Source organism: Oncorhynchus mykiss, chromosome 7 (genome assembly GCF_057628025.1).
Source record: "Oncorhynchus mykiss isolate SJ-2025 chromosome 7, ASM5762802v1, whole genome shotgun sequence".
NCBI lineage: Eukaryota > Metazoa > Chordata > Actinopteri > Salmoniformes > Salmonidae > Oncorhynchus > Oncorhynchus mykiss.
Window position 1 is genome coordinate 41,098,055 of NC_143028.1, and position 16,793 is coordinate 41,114,847.

The 16,793-nt window shown below is 44.1% G+C and overlaps 1 protein-coding gene across 13 annotated transcripts in view; it reads left to right on the forward strand.

Moving 5' to 3' along the window:
- The window catches only part of itpr1b (inositol 1,4,5-trisphosphate receptor, type 1b), a 139,569-nt gene that overhangs the window by 40,327 nt on the left and 82,449 nt on the right, over positions 1 to 16,793 (forward strand). For 8 of the 13 annotated variants that reach the window (XM_090240978.1, XM_090240980.1, XM_036983368.2 and 5 more), the window contains exons 8-25: positions 689 to 772; positions 883 to 1,029; positions 3,594 to 3,689; positions 3,959 to 4,003; positions 4,118 to 4,147; positions 5,333 to 5,487; positions 11,432 to 11,531; positions 11,625 to 11,785; positions 12,072 to 12,213; positions 12,360 to 12,518; positions 12,657 to 12,829; positions 14,460 to 14,579; positions 14,783 to 14,977; positions 15,126 to 15,377; positions 15,497 to 15,638; positions 15,735 to 15,888; positions 16,099 to 16,289; positions 16,496 to 16,628. In XM_090240978.1, the coding sequence (XP_090097104.1) occupies positions 689 to 772; positions 883 to 1,029; positions 3,594 to 3,689; positions 3,959 to 4,003; positions 4,118 to 4,147; positions 5,333 to 5,487; positions 11,432 to 11,531; positions 11,625 to 11,785; positions 12,072 to 12,213; positions 12,360 to 12,518; positions 12,657 to 12,829; positions 14,460 to 14,579; positions 14,783 to 14,977; positions 15,126 to 15,377; positions 15,497 to 15,638; positions 15,735 to 15,888; positions 16,099 to 16,289; positions 16,496 to 16,628 (2,479 nt within the window). The remainder of the gene's footprint in view (positions 1 to 688; positions 773 to 882; positions 1,030 to 3,593; positions 3,690 to 3,958; positions 4,004 to 4,117; positions 4,148 to 5,332; positions 5,488 to 11,431; positions 11,532 to 11,624; positions 11,786 to 12,071; positions 12,214 to 12,359; positions 12,519 to 12,656; positions 12,830 to 14,459; positions 14,580 to 14,782; positions 14,978 to 15,125; positions 15,378 to 15,496; positions 15,639 to 15,734; positions 15,889 to 16,098; positions 16,290 to 16,495; positions 16,629 to 16,793) is intronic. The other 5 variants (XM_090240981.1, XM_090240987.1, XM_090240985.1 and 2 more) reach the window with 1 other exon arrangement.

Here is a 16,793-nt window from a genome sequence, read left to right on the forward strand (position 1 = left end):
GCCATAAAGACAAATTACATTTGCCCTCAGAACAGCCTTAATTCGTCAGAGTGTGGACTCTACAAGATGTCAAAAGCGTTCCACAGGGATGCTGGCCCATTTTGACTCTCATGCTTCCCACAGTTATGTCCAGTTGGCTGGATATCCTTTGGGTGGTGGACCATTCTTCATACACACGGGAAACCCAGCAGCGTTACAGTTCTTGACACTCAAACCGGTGCTCCTGGCACCTACTACCATACTCCGTTCAAAGGCACTTAAATCTTTTGTCTTGCCCATTTACCCTCTGAATGGCACACATACACAATCCATGTCCAAGGCTTAAAAATCCTTCTTTAACCTGTCTCCTCCCCATCATCTACACTGATGGAAGTAGATTTAACAAGTGACATCAATAAGGGATCATAGCTTTCACCTGGCTTCACCTGGTTAATCTGTCATGGAACGAGCAGATGTTCCCAATGTTTTGTACACACAGTGCATATTTACAGAGCTTCTCCATTCCTGCAAGCCTGTACAATTCCTGCAAACCCACATGCACAAAAAGGTGCAGGCTCATTTGTTTTGATGTCACTTTTTTAAGACAAACTTGATGATGTGAATCAAAGTCTATCCCAACCGTATAACTGAGAATTAAACCAAGTATTTCCTGACACAACTCACACATGCTTATCATTTTGTTTTTCAGGTGAACTCTGTAAACTGCAACACAAGTTGGAAAGTAGTTTTGTTCATGAAATGGAGTGACAACAAGGAGACTATTCTTAAAGGGGTAGGTACTCTGATTAGTTGATTGAAATGTATTGGACACGATAACACAAGCAGGGTAGATGGCTCTCCTGCCCTCATTTTACTGACTGGTGTCTGTGTTTGTGTTGCCAGGGGGATGTTGTTCGGCTGTTCCATGCAGAGCAGGAGAAGTTCCTGACATGTGACGACTTCAAGAAGAAGGAGTACGTCTTTCTCAGGACTACAGGACGCCAGTCCGCCACCTCCGCCACTAGCAGCAAGGCATTGTGGGAAGTGGAGGTGAGCATAGGACAATGAGATATTAGATACATGGTGAAATTCATGGTACACAATCACATATGACGCTGATATTTAAGGATATGGCTTTTACGATAACTTTGCATTGCCATGACATTCTGTAGGTTGTTCCAAAGCTATTTTGCGGTGAAACTATTCTAAAATGCTACTTAGAAACAGAATTTAGAATGTCCGTTTGCAAAGAAAGTGTGATTTATCAAACCATCATACGGACATCATAGGCACACCGGTATTAACCAATATTGTTCTCAGCCTCAGTGCTCGTGCTCAACCTTATCTATTTGCATAGCGAAACGACCCTAATTAACCATATATGGTCAAAATCATCCCTTTAAAGCCTGTGGGAAATATACAACGCCGTACCATGATATACAGTACAATGGTGCGACCCAAAAAAGCTAAGAAGCATAAAACTTTTCCGAGACCTGAAATAAAGGTGTTGGTGTCAGAGGTTGAATACAACCAAAAGGTTTTAATTTGGCTCGCTCAGTTGTGGCTTGACCAGTAAACATTTGAACAAACAGAGAGGCCCATTAGGATAATTCAAGTTGCTTTATCAATGGCAAATATACTTCAAATGAGTAGGCAACACTCACCAATAAGCCATCGATCCTCAACAGCTCTCTCCTATAGGCGTAGAGGCCAACATTGCTGTTGTGCAGAATGAATGAGCTACACGTTGCACCTGGCCACCTTGCCACCACATTCAGCAGCGTCTTTTGTGCGTCACATAACCTATCACCTTCACATTAATTGAGTTGAAGCCTTTTCCATAGTTGAACTCGTTATGGGATGGGGCTTTTATTGCTCCGTTGGTATCTGGGAACCCATTAATTGCAAAGAAACCCCTCTTGACCGCAAACTGTTGTGCGATGGTGTGTACCTGTGGCCAAAAAACAGAGGGTCTTTGCAAAAAAACGATATCTGATATGGCAATCTGTACTTTCTGTAAATAGGTCCCACCTGTAAAAAAAAAAAAGTGCTCTCTGTGAAATGCAACCAGTGTCAAACAGAGCAAGATCAGTTATCTCGCATTCAATTTCCCATTAACTTCAACAATGGTTTCACTTTCACACGTGCCTTTTCATTTAATAATTACTGTACTTTATATTGATTATTATCATAACAAAATGCACTGATGTGGTCAAATTACACTACATGACCAAGAGTATGTGGTCACCTGCTTGTTGAACATCTTATTCCAAAATCATGGGCATATTTGGAGTTGGTCCCCCCTTTGCTGCTATAACAGCCTCCACTCTTCTGGGAAGGCTGTCCACTACATGTTGGAACATTGCTGCGGGAACATGCTTCCATTTAGGCACGAGCAATAGTGAGGTCGGGCACTGATGTTGGGCAATGAGGCCTGGCTTGCAGTTGGCACTCCAATTCATCCCAAAGGTGTTTGATGGGGTTGAGGTCAGGGCTCTGTGCAGACCAGTCAAGTTCTTCCACACTGATCTTGACAAACCATTTGTATATGGACCTCGCTTTGTGCACAGGGGCATTGCCATGCTGAAACTTGAAAGGGCCTTCCCCAAACTGTTGCCACAAAGTTGGAAGCACTGAATCGTCTAGAATTTCATTCTATACTGTAGCGTTAAGATTTCCCTTCACTGGAACTTAGGGGCCTAGCCCGAACCATGAAAAACAGCCCCAGCCCAATATTCCTCCTCCACCAAACTTTACAGTTGGCACTATGCATTTGGGCAGGTAGTGTTCCCCTGGCATCCACCAAACCCAGAATAATCCGTTGGACTGCCAGATTCATCACTCCAGAGAACGTGTTTCCACTGCTGCAGAGTCCAATGGTGGTGAACTTTACACCACTCCAGCCGACGCTTGACATTAAGCTTGTGTGCGGCTGCTCGGCCATGGAAACTCATTTCATGAAGCTCCCGACAAACTGTTATGCTGACGTGGCTTCCGGGAGACAGTTTTGAAATCCGTAGTGAGTTGCAACCGAGGACAGATAATTTTTACGACCTTCAGCACCCGGTGGTCCCGTTCTGTGAGCTTGCGTGGCATTCCACTTTGCGGCTGAGCCGTTGTTGCTCCTAGATGTTTCCACAATAACATCACTTAAGATGTCTGTGGCAGCTCTAACGAGGCAGAACTTTGACGAACTGACTTGATGGAAAGGTGACATCCTATGACGGTGCCACGTTGAAAGTCACTGAGCTCTACAATAAGGCCTATCTACTGCCAATGTTTGTCTATGGAGATTGCATGGCTGTGAGCTCAATTTTATACAGTTGTCAGCAACGGTTGTGGCTGAAATAACCAAATCCACTAATTTGAGGGGGTGTCCACATGCTTTGTATATGTATGTATATGATATAGCCTGTTAAGGTACTATGTTCCCATGCCTGGTTTACGCACATGTTTTTTTTGCCTACACATGATTGATAAATGAGGCCCCTGGGATAGAGAGAACCAGGTGAAACCATGTGGGTCGTCCTGCATCTTATAGGATGTTTTTACTCGTATGTTATCAGTCCAGACAGCTGTTTCTCATGCTGTCAGGTTTTGCATTATTTTATCAGGTGGTCCACCATGACCCTTGTAGGGGCGGAGCTGGCTACTGGAATAGCCTGTTCCGGTTCAAACACCTTGCAACAGGCTCATACCTGGCTGCTGAGGTGAGTCCTCTCACACCCGACTGTAGTCATATTACATGATAGTCTACCAAACAACCACTTGCATGGCTCAATTGATTAATACCTGTTATTATAATGTGTACCATCATCTTGCAGTGCTTCAGCATGCGATCTGAAAGTCTTAACAACGGGGCTTGATTTAGTTGGACCTGATCTACTTTCTATTCACTTATAAGAGGACTATGTATTGCCTCTTGCTTCCTCACATGTTGGAGTTAAGTATCCCATTCTGGTTCTTGATATCTTTTCAGGTGAACCCCGACTATAAGGAAGAATGTCCTGAGCCCAGATCCTCAGTAAGTCAACCAGAGACTACTCTATGTCTGTGTTTCATGTCTGAGCTGTGTTTGCTCTGACTTGCCGCTGATCTACACTTCCAACTCTGTGTTGGACCTTGTTTTTCTTTCCAGGTGGTGGATTCTGTTCCCTTTAACTTCCAGGTACTGTGTCTGTCCTGGTGTGTTTCATCCTCTGAAATACTTCATTGATGAATTGAGATATTCTTTAATCATGATTTAATAGCGAATTCACCCTCTTGAAGAGAACTCAACTAAATCTTGGTCTGACTTCCTTAATTCGGGTCTCTCCATACAAGCCACTGTTTGTGTGTAGTGTGTTTTGAGTAGTTCTTATGAAAACCATTTTCTATCATCACATTTTGAAGATTTTTCTGCATATTCTGAAAGGAGAGCGTCCACTTGTAATAGGTTTACAAATTAAATGGCATTGGCAGTTGTAGTAGATCTCCACTGGATATCATCATACCATTTTCTCTGTGTATGGTACTGGAGCTCAGCCATAGATGGCAGTAGAACACCATATATTACTCTGTGTGGAGTGTGGCTATGGAGGGAATATGCCAAAGAAATATGATCTTCTGGGGTAGAATCCAGGGTCTGTCTGTCTTTCCATAGTTTGATTCAGTTTCCTTCTTATTGAATTGCATTCATAAAAACTTACTTATTATATAAACCCTTAGCCTAGATTAGTGGTTCCCAAACTGGGGGGAGGGGGCTCCTTCCATCATTGGGGAACATCCCGCAAATGTTTTTATTTATAGATTTATATATCATATACATCTAAATGCATTCTGAATTGAATTAGCCTTTAGATCAGTCAACTTGACAGGATGCGTCACCAACACATTAGCTCTTCTAAAATTGGAAAAGGTCTCTGAGTTGGCGTAACTCCCATCTTAAAGTAACTTATTGCTCAGTCCTCATCTGAGTGGTACTGATGAGTACTCAAGGAGAGATGTGTTGGTTGGTGTATTTGTCTTGGGGGATGGAGGAAAAGAGGGAGTTATGTTAGTCAATTATCCCAATATCAGAATAATGATTAGCTTGCCTTACTGTACTGTAAAGCTGGAAATTAGAACATCTCTGACTGCAGTAACCCGAACAGTGTTGCAATGCTTTAACTTCTTAGTGTGATCCATTGATATAGCACTGATTTAAGTTATTGTTGCCATGCATAAGTCTTAACTAGGAACAGATTAGAGGAAACATATCTTCATTCCTCATTTGTGTTACACACAGTAACAGTAATATTGAAATGATGAACTGGACTGCTGTGTTGGGACTTCTATATGAACTAACAGTGTCCTCTTTATACTGTACCTCCAGTTGGACTCGGACCATGATGCCCTGAGAGCGCGTTTGCGAACCCCCCAGGAAAGGGTAATGTACCAACTGGTGTCTGTTCCTGATGGCATGGACATCTCCTCCATCTTTGAGCTGGACCCTACCACCCTGAGAGGTGGGGACTCCCTAGTGCCCAGGTACACAGTCAAATACCACACCCTGATATTTTTTTAAATTGTACCTTTATTTAACTAGGCAAGTCAGTTAAGAACAAATTCTTATTTTCAATGATGGCCTAAGAACAGTTAACTGCCTTTTTCAGGGGCAGAACATCAGATTTTTACCTTGTCAGCTCGGGGATTCGATCTTACAACCTTTCGGTTACTAGTCCAACGCTCTAACCACTAGGCTACTTGCCGCTGTGATCTGTCTTTCATCACATCTTCAAACAACCTGGTCTAAATAGCACAGGTGACGCATGATGCAAATCTGTCTGGTGCCCTCTTTATCCCCATGTTATCCCCACGTGAACCTGTACCGTCAGGTTATTAGGGAGTGGTCCAGGGTTACTTGGGGTCAAGGGGAAGTAGTGGGCAGGACTCTATTTCCTCCTGTAGGGGCCGTGTTACAGGCTGCTGCTGACAGTCACGTGTTGACTGGATGGGGCACCCACCCGTGACGCATAGAGATGGAGAAGGGACCTCAGGGGTGTCTAATCATGCAGCCTAGTTAGTCTGAGAAACCAAGGAGCAGAGTTTACAATTTCAGAGAGGACCATTTCAGGGCTATTGTGGGATAGCTAAAGAAATGTTCAGTTGTTTGTTCTTTGATGTGAATAGAAGGTTTGCGGGACAGCATAGCTCAGTGGTGCACATGATTCAATTTTAGAACTTTTGTTTTCAAAGTGATCCTTAGTTCTAAGATGTCTCACCACAAGAATGTGCTGTTATGTTTTCTCAAAATCAGTCAGAACTCTGACCTTGCTGAGGTGATACCGGACATTGGCCATTCATTCCACTTTCTGTGTGTGCGTGTTTGTAGGAGGGAGTCCAGTTTGTTTTCTACTATCTAATAATAGTCAGGAAAGTCCCGGTATGGTTTGAAGCAGGAAACCATGGTGATGAGGCAGACTGCAGCACTGCAGGCTTGTTCAGGAGAACCAGAAGATGTTGCAACATGTCTTAATCTAGCCACCTCCCGGTCCCCTAACTAAACACAGAAGCCAGATGTTGAATAACCATCCATCTGCCCCCACACAGAAAACACACCGTCATATTTCTCATGAAGTAAACTGCTCTTTCAGACGGCTACTTCCAAATACATGGGAATGATCAGGTTCTGTCCATATATTACCGCAAATATGGACATCAGACAATGTGATATTAAGGTGTGCTCGATCCAATGTATTTATAAAGCCCTTTTTACATCAGCAGATGTCACAAAGTGCTCTATAGAAACCCAGCCTCGAACCACATGTTTTCTCAACATAAAGTGTCTTAATAGGACATTGGGCCACCACAAGCCAGAACAGCTTCAATGCACCTTGACATAGATTCTACAAGTGTCTGAAACTCTATTGACTGACACACACACACACACACACACACACACACACACACACACACACACACACACACACACACACACACTAGTGTGAGTAAAATGACTAGCTCTCTCATGTGCGCAACAGGGCGTAGATTTCTGACATACCATATGTCTATATTTACCTTTGCTGTGTTCCTTCTTCTTCACCCTTATTGACTGTATCATGTGCAATGGCGGTGTTTGCTAAAATAACAATAGTGTGGTTGTTTCTGTCACCAGCATCACATCAGATAAGGCCAGCGCCTCTCACTGATGTGTCAAAGACTGTATTGTGTAACGTTGTCAGGTGCGTGCTTGCCTTCTGGCTACTATTGGCTGCACCCTCCCTCTCGGCTCCTCCTCCCCTCCCTTCCTACCTGAAATAACCCATGTTCTTCAGGACACGAGTAGGCAGGCTGGGCTTTAGGTATGAGTCATTAGAGTGAGCATGGTGGATGGTCTACACAGAGGTAAGCCTGTTAGCCTAATGGATCATTACGCAACCAGGCCAAGAATACAGCCAGTGTCTGGTGTACTGTCTGTGCCTACAGCCAGAGAAGGTGGACACCAGAGTATGTGAGCGAGGAGCGGCGAGTGCTCAATTTGACTGGAGCACGGAGCGAGATTCCCAAAGGCTGGAGTGTCGGCCTTCTTGCCCCTGCTCCAATTTCGCTCCAATAACGCTCCAGTAGCGCCAATTTCACGAGCTCAGGGCATGCCAGGCCCAATATGCATTTGTAGTCTACTTGTGTGCCGCTATATTTTATCTATACAATATGCCATAATTGATTTTGGCCCAATAGGTCATATTCCAACTTTCAAGAAGCTTTCCATTTTGATTGGGTTATTTTGCCTAAAAACCTTTAGGCCTGGCCTTCTTTAGACTAGTTGAGTATATAGAGCAACAGCATTTGTGCATTCGATTACAGGCTCAGAAACAAAGACCTTTCTTCCGAAACTCGTCAGTCTGTTTTTGTTCTGAGAATTGAAGGCTATTCCATGCGAGAAATTGCCAAGAAACTGAAGATCTGGTACAATGCTGTGTACTACTCCCTTCACAGAACAGCGCAAACTGGCTCTACCAGAATAGAAAGAGGAGTGGGAGGCCCCGGTGCACAACTGAGCAAGAGGACAAGTTCATTAGAGTGTCTAGTTTGAGAAACAGATGCCTCACAAGTCCTCAACTGGCAGCTTCATTAAATAGTACCCGCAAAACACCAGCCTCAACATAAACAGTGAAGAGTAAACTCCGGGATGCTTGCCTTCTAGGCAGAGTTCCTCTGTCTAGTGTCTGTGTTCTTTTGCCCTTCTTAATATTTATTTTTTATTGGCCAGTCTGAGATATGGCTTTTTCTTTGCAACTCTGCCTAGAAGGCCAGCATCCCGGAGTCGCTTCTTCACTGTTGACGTTGAGACGGGTGTTTTGAGGACTTGTGAGCCAGTCAGTAGTTTGACACCTTTGATAAACAGGGAAAAATCTTTAAAAAAAATCATAGTTTTGATGTCTTCACTATTATTCTTCGATGTAGAAAATATAAAAAATAAAGAAAAGCCTTGAATGAGTATGTGTTATAAAACTTTTGACCGGTAGTGTGAGTATATGTATGTGTATGTGTGTATATATATATCAGCCTGGTAAGAGTGGCCAAAAAGGTGTTTAACATCTCCAGTGGCTCTGCAAGCGTGGAGATGATATTTTCCGCTGTTGGTCTGCTCTCCCTGCAGCGTCAGAATAAGCCTTAAGCCACAGACTCTGGACGAACTGCTGTTTCTAAAAATGAATTCAAAGGCACTGTAGACTGAGTCTAATAAGGCATTTTTTTCATTGAATTTGTATTTAATTCTAAGTAAGTCACAGGGCTATATGTGCAATTTATAGACTAAAATGAGTTAACACAATGAAATGTTGTTTAAATGCTGAGCGCCTAATGACCCTGACTCCTACCAGACTAGTGTGTCGTACTCGCAAATACTTCACAATGTATTTCTTTGTAGGCTATAGCCTTGAGATAATTGAAATAATATAGCCTAAATAATTCATTTCTTTTTTAGGCTCCCTGTCTGCCTCCTGACCTATTTAGAGTGTTTATATGCAGTTTAATATGACATGTAGCCTATCCAAAATTTTGAGCGTCTCTTACGTTCACCTTTTTCATGTTTATTAAAATACTTTTTATTCAATTCTTATGGTTTGGTTTCAGTAATTCAAAACCAATTGGTAGGTCCAGTTAGCCACAAAAATAGATGGGTGTTGGTTAAATTGTGTTTACAATGTAAACATTGTAAATAAGAATTTGTTCTTAACTGACTTGCCTTGTTAAAGAAAAATAAAAAATATAGATATAGGGATATGCCTCTGTACTCCAAATGTTACCTTTATCCAAACCGATACATTGGGAAGATTGAAATACTGCAATTTTTTTTCCAGAAAACTGCCCTTTTTGTCCTCATGCTAGGTAGCAGTAGCTACAGCAGCCATTATAAATGGCACATCGCGTTGAACAACAAAGAAGCTGATTTGCTGACACTGCTGTTTTGGCACACAAAACATCAAAGTATTTGTATTTTGGAACTAGATTTTCATACATCTTGTTTGAGGATGTTACAGAAAGTCATCACACCCACTAGTGGTGAGAGCCCACTCTAAACGTTATTACCATTATCAATAACTAAGTTGGTTTTAGGTGGTTTGAACAACCAATTGATATACAGGACCAGTCAAAAGTTTGGACACACCTACTCATTCAACGGTTTTTCTTTATTTGTATTATTTTCTACATTGTAGAATAATAGTGACGACAAAACTATGAAATAACCATGGAATCATGTAGGAACCAAAAAAGGCTTAAACAAATCAAAATAAATGTTATATTTGAGATTCATCAAAGTAGCCACCCTTTGCCTTGATGATAGACTTGCACACTGTTGTCATTCTCTCAACCAGCTTCACCTGGAATGCTTTTTCAACAGCCTTGGAGGAGTTTCCACATATGATGAGCACTTGTTAGCTGCTTTTCCTTCCATCTGTGGTCCAACTCATCCCAAACCATCTCAATTGGGTTGAGGTCGGGTGATTCTGGAGGCCAGGTCATCTGATGCAGCACTCCATCACTCTCCTCCTCCTTGGTCAAATAGCCCTTACACAGTCTGGAGGTGTGTTGGGTCATTGTCCTGTTGAAAAACAAATGATAGTCCCACGAAGCGCAAACCAGATGGGATGGCGTATCGCTGCAGAATGCTGTGGTAGCCATGCTGGTTAGTGCGCCTTGAATTCTAAATAATCACAGACAGTGTCACCAGCAAAGCACCCCCACACCATCACACCTCCTCCTCCATGTTTCACGGTGGGAACCACACATGCAGAGATCAACCGTTCATCTTCTCTGCGTCTCACAAAGACACAGCGGTTGGAAACAAAAATCTCAAATTTGGACTCATCAGACCAAAGGACAGATTTCCACCGCTCTAATGTCAATTGCTCGTGTTTCTTGGCCCAATCAAGTCTCTTCTTTTTATTGGTGTCCTTTCGTAGTGTTTTCTTTGCAGCAAATCAACCATGAAAGCCTGATTCACACAGTCTCCTCTGAACAGTTGATGTTGAGATTTGTCTGTTACTTGAACTCTATGAAGCATTTTTTTGAACTGCAATTTCTGAGGTCAGTAACTCTAATGAACTTATCCTCTGCAGCAGAGGTAACTCTGGGTCTTCCTTTCCTGTGGTGGTCCTCATGAGAGACAGTTTCATCATAGCACGTGATGGTTTTGCGACTGCACTTTCAAAGTTCTTGAAATATTCTGGATTGACTGACCTTCATGTTTTCCACTATAGTAATGAAGTAAGTCCATAATATGGACTTGGTCTTATACCATAATATGGACTTGGTCTTATACCAAATAGGGCTATCTTCTGTATACCAATTCTACCTTGTCACAACACAACTGATTGGCTCAAACGCGTTAAGAAGGAAAAAAATTCCACTAATGAAGTATTAACAAGGCACGCCTGTTAATTGAAATGCATTTCAGGGGACTACCTCATGAAGCTGGTTGAGAGAATGCCAAGAGTGTACAAAGCTGTCATCAAGGCAAAAGGTGGCTATTTTGAAGAATCTCCTGTCCTGACTCAGCCATCTATATCCATGCAGAGTCACCATGCACGGTTGTCTACAGTTGAGCTCTTGCATCAAGAGCAGATTCTGAGAAATTGAGTGACGTACGTTATTGAGCGTCCCATTCTGTCCTCACAGGGCTTGGTTTAATAAGACAGCATTTTTTCCCCATCCAAGTTGAAAGAGCATTACAGACGGTTGGTATTCCCTAGTAATCCCAAATACTTCTGCAAACAATATAAATGTTTAAACAAAGTTCACTTTTCAAGGCTACTGTAAGGTTGACACCGGAAAAAATAATCACCTGAAGAATTACTATCCACAAACATAATTTTGCATATAAAGGCCTCTTAGTAGAATTATCATAGAGAGGTTGACTAGTTTAGTGGACTGTTGTTGTTTTTTGTGTTGGTGCGGTCCTCTGAGTTGCTCTGTCCTGTTCCCTCAGGAACTCTTTTGTGAGACTCAGGCACCTCTGCACCAACACATGGGTCCACAGCACCAACAACCCCATTGACAAGGAGGAGGAGAAGCCTGTCATGTTACGGGTAAGTGGCTGGGAAGGATACTAGTGTGTGACCTTTGATCGGACTTGTAAAATCTATTTATTCAAAGTATGTTTTTACATGTCGTTCTTTTAGATTGGCACATCAGCGGTTAAAGAAGACAAAGAGGCCTTTGCCATAGTGCCTGTCCCCCCAGCGGAAGTCAGAGACTTAGACTTGGCCAACGATGCCAGTAAAGTGTTGGCATCCATTGCTGGGAAACTGGAGAAGGGCACTATAACACAGAATGAGAGGAGGTAAAGTGTGTGTTTGAAACAGATGTTGTACAACATTGTTGTAAATATCTGGTAGGTCGAAAGTCATTTTAGAAATTGCTGTTGGCCTTTTAACATTTGGTAGAAGTATTATTTTTCACGTTGAGATGTGTCATCATTTAAGGTCCACTGGGTATTCCATAGTTTTTCTCTTTTAGCTATTGTCCGTGGCTCCTCTCTCTAGAGAGGCTGGCTGTAGGAGTGGGTGTTATTTGGGTTCCTGGTGTAACCATTCATTCCTCCCTGGCCCTGTCTCTCTGGTCTCCAGGTTTGTCACTAAGCTTCTGGAGGACCTGGTCTTCTTCGTGTGTGACATCCCCAACACTGGCCAGGACGTGCTGGAGATCATGGTCAACAAGCCCAACAGAGAGAGACAGAAACTCATGAGGGAGCAGAACATCCTCAAACAGGTACAGCTCATTGTACTCTGTGGTAGTATCATCTACTTTGGGCTTGGGGTACTTATGACAATGAGTCAATGTTAAGTTGACCTCTCCACATTGTCAATTTGAGTGTCACAATTTAAATGACATATGGAATCCATATCCCTCTTTAGATTTTCAAACTTCTCCAAGCCCCGTTCACGGACAGTGGGGATGGTCCTATGCTGCGATTGGAAGAGCTTGGTGACCAGCGCCACGCCCCCTTCAGGCACATCTGCAGGCTCTGTTACCGGGTATTACGACACTCCCAACAAGACTACAGGAAGAACCAGGTCGGTGGGCAGAACTGGTTGATTGCATCAATCAACTCCGACACACAGCAGAAATGTGCTAGCTAAAAGGCTAAATATACTTAACCTGTTAGTTGTGCATTAGAATGGTCCTGACCCTCACTGACTCCCCCTCTACAGGAGTACATAGCCAAGCAGTTCCGCTTCATGCAGAAGCAGATAGGCTACGACGTTCTGGCTGAGGACACGATAACTGCCCTGCTCCACAACAACCGCAAGCTTCTGGAAAAACACATCACGGCCGCAGAGATCGACACCTTTGTCACCCTGGTCAGGAAGAACCGGGAGCCCAGGTGAGCCCAAGAGGACGGGGCGATAGAATGGGGGCATGCCATGGGCCTGATTCAGAAGGTTGTCTGTGGGGGGAAGTTTGTTTGTACAGCACCAGCCAGGGAATGTAGTAGATGTAGATATATTCAAATGTATGCATGAGGGTATCAGAGGATGGGATTGTTTTGGACCCTGGCACTGGAGGTAATTGCTGTCATTAGTGCTGTCGAGCTCCAGTCTTGTGCTGCTGGCGACATGAGAACCATGCTGATCCAAGGGTCTGGATAAAGGGGGCTTTTATTGGGGTCTGATGGAGCTGGGAGGGGGACTGTGTCGGGACTGGAGCCTTCTGTTTCCAGCAGCACAGGGCTGTAGCAGGTCATAGAGCCTGAATAAGCCTACTCTGGGAGCCTGTACTGTGGATACTGGCTAGTGCACTGTTGTAGACTAGTGCACTGTTGTAGTTTTCAAGTTTTAATGTCACATGCCTTTCAAAACCCAACAATGCAAGCATCAATAACAATGTATTATTAGAAAAAAAACACAAGAATATCAAGACTACCACCATCGTGTTATCAGTCAACTTGATAATTGTGTTGGAATCATGCGTGGCTACACTTTCGTGGGTGAACAGGGAGTATAGGAAGGGACTAAGCACACACCCCTGTGGGGCCCCTGTGTTAAGGGTCAGCGTGGTGGAGGAGAGGTTGCCTACCCTTACCACCTGGGGTCGGCCCGTCAGGAGGTCCAGGTTCCAGTTGCAGAGGGAGGTGTTCAGACCCAGAGTCCTAAGCTTGGTGACGAGCTTGGAGGGGACAATAGTGTGTAGTCCATGAACAGCAATCTCACATAGTTATTGATCTTATCTAGGTGGATGAGGGCGGTGTGGACAAATTGAGATTGCGTCATCTATGGATCTGTTGGGGTGGTATGCAAATTGGAGTGGGTCTAGGGTGGCTGAGATGATGAAGTTAATGTGTGCCATAACCAGCCTCTCAAAGCACTTCATGATTACAGAAGTGAGTGCTACAGGGCTAGAGTCATTGTGGCATGAAGCCTTAGAATTCTTAGGAACAGGAAGGATTGTGGTCATTTTGAAACATGGGAATTACAGACTGGGGCAAGAAGAAGTTGAAAATAACTGTGAATATGCTTGCCAGCTGTTCTGCGCATGCCCCTAGAGCGCACCCTGGAGTACCATCAGCGGCCCAGCGGGTGTTGACCTGATTAAAGACCCTTCTCACGTCGGCCTCAGAGAGTGAGATCACCCAATTCTCACACCCGGCTCAATGTTGTTGTCAAAGCGTGCATTGAGTTTGTCTGCTAGAGAGGCATCGTTGGGCAGTGTTGGGTCTTCCTTTGTTATCAGTAATGGAATGTAGCCCCTGCCACATGAGGCGGGCGTCTGTGTATTATGATTCGACCTTATTCCCATATTGTCCTTTTGCTCGTTTGTTGTCTCTGCGGAGGTCATAGCGGGTGTACTTCTTCTTGTCTTCGGCCAAGGTTGTCTACGGTAGCTCTGTGTACGGTAGCCCTGTTCTTCAGTTTAGCACCAACGTGAGTTTTAATCCAGTGCAGTGGTGTACGCCTCCTCCTAGGCAGCTGGACCTGTATGTTGACCGTCCCCTTCTCTTTGACCTTCATCTCCAGGTTTCTGGACTACCTGTCTGATCTGTGTGTGTCCATGAACAAGTCCATCCCAGTGACTCAGGAGCTCATCTGTAACGCTGTGCTGGACCCATCCAACGCAGACATCCTCATCGAGACTAAGTAAACCCCACTAAAAACATGAGCGTGGGTGTGTGCATGCTTGAACATTATACTGATGCTTTCTAATTAGATTGTCTCCAATATAGTGTTATTAGTAATGCTATTGATTATGGAAACAAAGACCATTGTGTGTTTCAGTATTCATTGTTTTCTGCAGTTACTTTGCACTATGTTGACTGTCTGTTTTATTTGCCGCCGACCAGGCTAGTTCTGTCGCGCTTTGAGATTGAGGCTGTAACAATGGGGGAGAATCCCATAGAGACGGAGGAGGACGAGGAGGAGGTGTGGCTCTTCTGGAGGGACAACTGCAAGGAGATCAGGAGCAAGAGTGTCAGAGAGTTGGCCCAGGACGCCAAGGAGGGCCAGAAGGAGGACCAGGAGGTGGTCAGCTACTACAGGTCGGGGTTTAGCACCTTACAGGGTTCAGAAGGATTTAAGGTTGGATTATGGGTGCAATGACATGTTTGGATGTACAGTATGTACATAGCCTGCTTTCAGACTAATACCCCGACCAGATGTTAAAGTATGCTCCTCTCCCCCCTGCAGGTACCAGCTGAATCTGTTTGCGCGGATGTGTCTGGACCGTCAGTACCTGGCCATCAATAAGATCTCTGGCCAGCTAGACGTGGACCTGATCCTGCGCTGCATGTCTGACGAGGACCTGCCCTATGACCTTAGGGCATCCTTCTGCCGCATGATGCTGCACATGCACGTGGACCGCGACCCCCAGGAACAGGTCACGCCAGTCAAGTACGCACGCCTCTGGTCCGAGATCCCCTCCAAGATCGCCATTGACAAGTGAGTGGGGTTTATGAACGTGTTATTAGGGTCCTATCAGTGGTATTCTGCATTTTACCTGAGCTCCTCTATAGGCTACCTCTGAGCCTTTACACAAGAATGTTCTCTCACTTTCTAAGCTACGACAATGATGGGACCACCAGAGATGAGATCAAGGAAAGGTTCTGCCTGACCATGGAGTTTGTGGAGAACTACCTGATGTCTGTGGTGTCTCAGAACATCCCTTTTGACGACAGAGAGAAAAACAAGCTCACCTTCGAGGTAGTTTTCTCTGGAAACATCACAAAGTGTCAACCAGAGAGAATGTTTAATATGGGGAATTATCTCACTTCCATTTTCACTTTTCTCTGTTAAAAGGTAGTGAACCTGGCAAGGAACCTCATTTACTTTGGCTTCTATAACTTCAGTGACCTGCTGCGACTGACTAAGATCTTATTGAACATCTTGGATTGTGTTCATGTCAGCACCATTTACCCCATTACCAAGCTGGAGAAGGGAGAGGAAAAACAAGGTGAACACCCGACTTCTTTTGTCTGTCAATTGGTATTGGCTGTTACTGATGTAGTGTAATTGAGGTGCACTCTCTCGCTCTCAATACCCTTCCCTTATATGAGGAATCATGTGGGAGTTAATTAGGTTTGGTTATTGTGTTGTGTGTGAGTAAGCACCCCAGTTCAACTCTGAGGAGTGTGTGTTTTTGTGTGTATGTGTGTCCCCACAGGCAGTAATGTGATGAAGTCTATCCATGGGGTGGGGGAGCTGATGACCCAGGTGGTCCTTCGAGGGGGGGGCTTCCTCCCCATCACCCCCACCCACCAGCCGGAGGAGGGTGTGGTCAAGACCCAGACAGAGCCGGAGAGGGAGGACATCATGGTGATGGACACCAAGCTCAAGATCATCGAGATCCTGCAGGTAACGTCTGCCCCGTCATCTGGTCTTTTATATAGATTTTCTGATGTTGTTTCCAAATATCTTGGCTTTGATTTCCCATAGTATCATATGCAAATGTGTACAAAATCTAGATGAAGGACCTATTTTTCTCTGTATGATTATTCTTAGTGGTGTGCTCCAAAGCCTGGTGTTTTAACCAACTGATGTGCTCTGTTCCTGCCCACCAGTTCATTCTGAATGTGCGGCTGGACTACAGGATCTCCTGCCTGCTCTGCATCTTCAAGCGAGAGTTTGATGAGAGTAACCCTCAGGGTGATAATACATTGTCTAGTGCTAGTCAAGATGGAAATAATATGACAGGTCAGCATACTGAGAACCATAGCCTTGCCTTTTCTTTCTTACTGCTTTTACCCTCAAGCTACAGACACTACAGACATAACAGATGCCACATGTCCTTACACCCTTAGTATTTGTATTACATTTTTATATTCAGATATTTTTCAAGTTCATTTGTGTAGTCGATGG